The sequence below is a fragment of the Brassica oleracea genome, chromosome C5 (assembly GCF_000695525.1).
Source record: "Brassica oleracea var. oleracea cultivar TO1000 chromosome C5, BOL, whole genome shotgun sequence".
NCBI lineage: Eukaryota > Viridiplantae > Streptophyta > Magnoliopsida > Brassicales > Brassicaceae > Brassica > Brassica oleracea.
This window is the reverse complement of record NC_027752.1, coordinates 19,723,553-19,727,238: the sequence shown is the minus strand read 5'-3', so window position 1 is coordinate 19,727,238 and position 3,686 is coordinate 19,723,553. Positions and strand designations below refer to the sequence as shown.

General features: G+C 37.6%; 1 protein-coding gene across 1 annotated transcript in view; it reads right to left on the bottom strand.

Moving 5' to 3' along the window:
* Window positions 1-1,902, bottom strand: part of LOC106344722 — a 3,295-nt gene extending 1,393 nt beyond the window's left edge. Inside the window, exons 1-2 of the mRNA XM_013784040.1 lie at window positions 1,594-1,902; window positions 775-1,392 (exon numbers count right to left, since the gene is read on the bottom strand). Coding sequence (XP_013639494.1) covers window positions 775-1,392; window positions 1,594-1,902 — 927 coding nt within the window. The remainder of the gene's footprint in view (window positions 1-774; window positions 1,393-1,593) is intronic.
* Window positions 1,903-3,686: the final 1,784 nt, after the last annotated feature.

Here is a 3,686-nt window from a genome sequence, read left to right as displayed (position 1 = left end):
GAGTTGGCCACTCAAAAGTTGATCAATAGGCATTTCCTACCCAAAAGATGTTTGGTGAAATGCCTGAGACAACTCTCCTAGGCTTTTAGTATACTTTGCCAAAGATATTTGTTGTTAAAGGTGCTAAGATAGCTAATAGACTTGTTAGTAATGATTGCTTTCACATTATTCAACCAAAGACATTTGATGTTTGAGATATGTTAGCAAATGAGCATTCATCTAGACATAGAGCTTGCTTAGAATTGTGTCTAGGCTTAAGGTCAGTAGTTTGATTGATCATTTGCCATCCTTAGTTTGATACTTGATCACCCAAGGTCTAATCCTTATGCCCATGAGTTCTCTTTTCCCGTAGTCAAGAAAGTATCATTCTGTAATTGCTTTCAAGTATTAGTAGTAGTTTAAAACCCATCTAAATCATTGATTGCACTTAGATTAAGTGAGTATTTGCATTCTCGGTGCTTTGATATCCCTCAGAACTGGTTCGACAATCTTTTATACTACATCATTTGTCTTAAGAGCCTTGAAAACTCCTAACATCAAAAGCTGAGCCGATTCAGTATATTTCCTGAATGCAACCACTTGGTAACCTGAAAGCTGCCATCCAGAAGTTAACCAAACTCATAATGACTGAGTTTATCAGTTGAAGCTTGCCTGCGTAAGATAAGAAGCGTCCTGTCCAAGATCCAATCCTCTTTCTAATCTTCTCAACTAGAGGAAGAAAATCATTTACTGACATGTTCCTTTTTTTAGCAATGGCAGCCCTAAGTATCTGACGGGGAGATTTCCAGATGCAAAGGGGAAGTGACTCATGATCTCTGCTTTCTTTCGCTCTGAGAATCCTGCCATAAACAGGGTAGACTTCTCCAAACTTATCTTCAGGCCAGACATTTTATCAAACTCCTCAAATACCCTCAATATCCCTTCAACAGATCTTCGAGAACCCTCAATGAAAACCATTAAATCATCTGCAAAACAAAGGTGAGTGAGACCAATGTTTTTGCACTTGGGATGGAATCCTATCAGGTTTCGTGAGGCTGCTTCATCCAACATCTTTGACAATACGTTTATACATAGAACAAACAGATAAGGAGATAGGGAGCATCCTTGACGCAAACCTCTGTTTCTCTGAAAATACCCAGCCAGCTCTCCATTGACTTGGACCGAGAATGAAGCTGTAGTGATACAGAGCGAGATCCATTTAATAAACTTCGCCGGGAGACCAAGGGCCTGAAGTGTGTTGAGTAGGAAGATCCATTGCACAGAGTCAAATGCTTTAGATATATCAATCATCATTGCACACCTTGAAAATATGTCTTCTCGATGATAATCTTTCACAATCTCTATAGCTAACAGCACGTTCTCCATCAACAACCTCTCCTTAATGAACGCAGACTGATTCAAAGAGATACATTTCGGCAAGATACCCTTTAATCTGTTTGCCCAGGAGCTTTGATATTATTTTGTATAATACATTGCAGCACGAGATTGGCCTGTAGTCCCTCATGATCTTCGCTTCTGTTGTTTTAGGAATCAGTGCCAGTATGGTAGAGTTGAGACCTTTCAGTAAGAACCCCTTAATGAAGAATGATGGACAGCAATAGTGACATCATCCCCAATTATCTGCCCAGCCTCTTTGAAGAACTCTGAGGTATACCCTTCTGGCCCTGGTGATTTGTGCCCTGGCATCTTGAAAAGAACATCTTTAATCTCCTCTTTTGTCACCTCTTTCATTAGCTTTTCACAATCAATCTCACTACACTGAAACCCCAACAGCTCTTGTAGTCTCTCCACTGTTACTCCTTCAAAGTCCTCAGGAACGGCATTCAGAAATTGTGAGAAAAAACCCTCCGCTTCAGCTTTTATCTCCTCATCAGTCTTAGCCAATGTACCATCAGCTCTCATTACTTCTCTTATACCATTCCTTACTTCTCTAACTTTTATCGCATTGTGAAAGACCTATTGTTACCATCGCCCACATCAAGCCAATGTAACTTAGATCTTTGTTTGTAAAACTCTTCCTCCAAGTAAGCTAACCGTTGCCATCTTCTGGAACATAAGGGGTTTCAATAAATCTATAAAACAGGAGGTGGTTCGTAATTGAAGTAGAAGTAATAATATGCAGTTTGGGTGTTTGATAGAGATAAAAGCAAAAGAGAGAAAGGCGAGTAAGATAGTAAGTGAAGTTTTTGCGGGTTGGGACAGTATGACAAACTATGAGCATCATAATTTGGGGAGGATTTGGGTACTCTGGAAGCAAAGTGTGAGGATGAGCCCTGTTTACAAAAGCAGTCAGATCATCACTGTTCAGTTTTGATGGAAGGTGTGGAAGAGGAATTTCTTTGTTTGTTTATTTATGCTGCAAATAGTATAGAGGAGAGGAAGGAGTTGTGGGATGACTTGAGAAGTCACTATGACTCACCGATGTTCAAGGATAAAAATTGGATGTTAATGGGGGACTTTAATGAGATTCTGGATATTGAGGAGCACTCTGGTTTTGAAAGCTCACTGAGATTGCCAGGGGTATGCGAGATTTTCAAGAGATTGCTAGCTACTGTGGTCTAGCTGATATGGGGTATCAGAGACCGAAGTTTACATGGTGCAATAAGAGGGAAGAGGGGTTGATATGCAAGAAGTTGGACAGAGTGTTGATTAATGAGAGGTGGCTTCACTCTTCAAGGGCTTACTATGTTTTTAAACCTGGGGGATGTTCGGATCATTTGAGATGTAGAATTCAACTGGTGGTAGAGGAAACCAGGAAAAGAAAGCCTTTCAAGTTCACAAACTGTATAGCTAAGATGCCGAAGTTTCTTCCTTTGATGGAGGAGAATTGGAGGGGAAATGAGGCTCTGTTCCACTCAACAACAGCTATATTCAAACTCACTAAGCAATTGAAGGCTCTAAAACAGCCACTACGTTTGCTTTGCAAGGAGAAGTAAGGAGACTTGCCAAAGAAAACTAGAGAAACTTTTAAAATCTTATGTGAGAAACAAAAAGCCACTTTGGAGCAACCGTTGGCTAGTGCGATCCGAGAAGAAGCAACAGCTTATGGGTGATGTGATTTGTTGTTTTGTTTGTAATGCTTAAATGGTATCTACCCGGTTTATGAAAGCGATTAGATTTGTTCTTGTCTTTTAGTGGAGGATCTATCTACAGGGTTCTACCTTGGATATATGATATTTACGTCAACATTTAGCAGTAAATGCACAGAATCTTCAAGGGGTAAGAGGTTACTTGTTTGCCTCTGTACGCTCACATTTTTGTTTAATTTTATTATATAAAGCTTGGTTCTTCAAAGTTACTAATTAGCATGATGGTGACACATATTAATTAAAAATTTAATAAGATAAATATAATAAGATAATAACACAAAAGAATCTTATTATATAAAGATTGGTTCTTCAAATTTGCTAATTAACATGATGGTGACACATGACGACTAAAATTTAAGATTCTGACATGTGTTAAAAATATAAACTTTTTGGAAATAAAATATTCGATAATAGTTTTTTAATTCAAAACAAAATATAATTGAAAATATATAATTATATTTATCAAAAATAAAGTATCTAATAGTAATTTTTCTTTTTCTTATAAATCCTAATTAAAAGAAAATTGGAAAATTTATTTGAAAGTAATTTTTCCTTTTAAAAAGAACTTCATGAAAATATTATATTAAGATGGTGGAA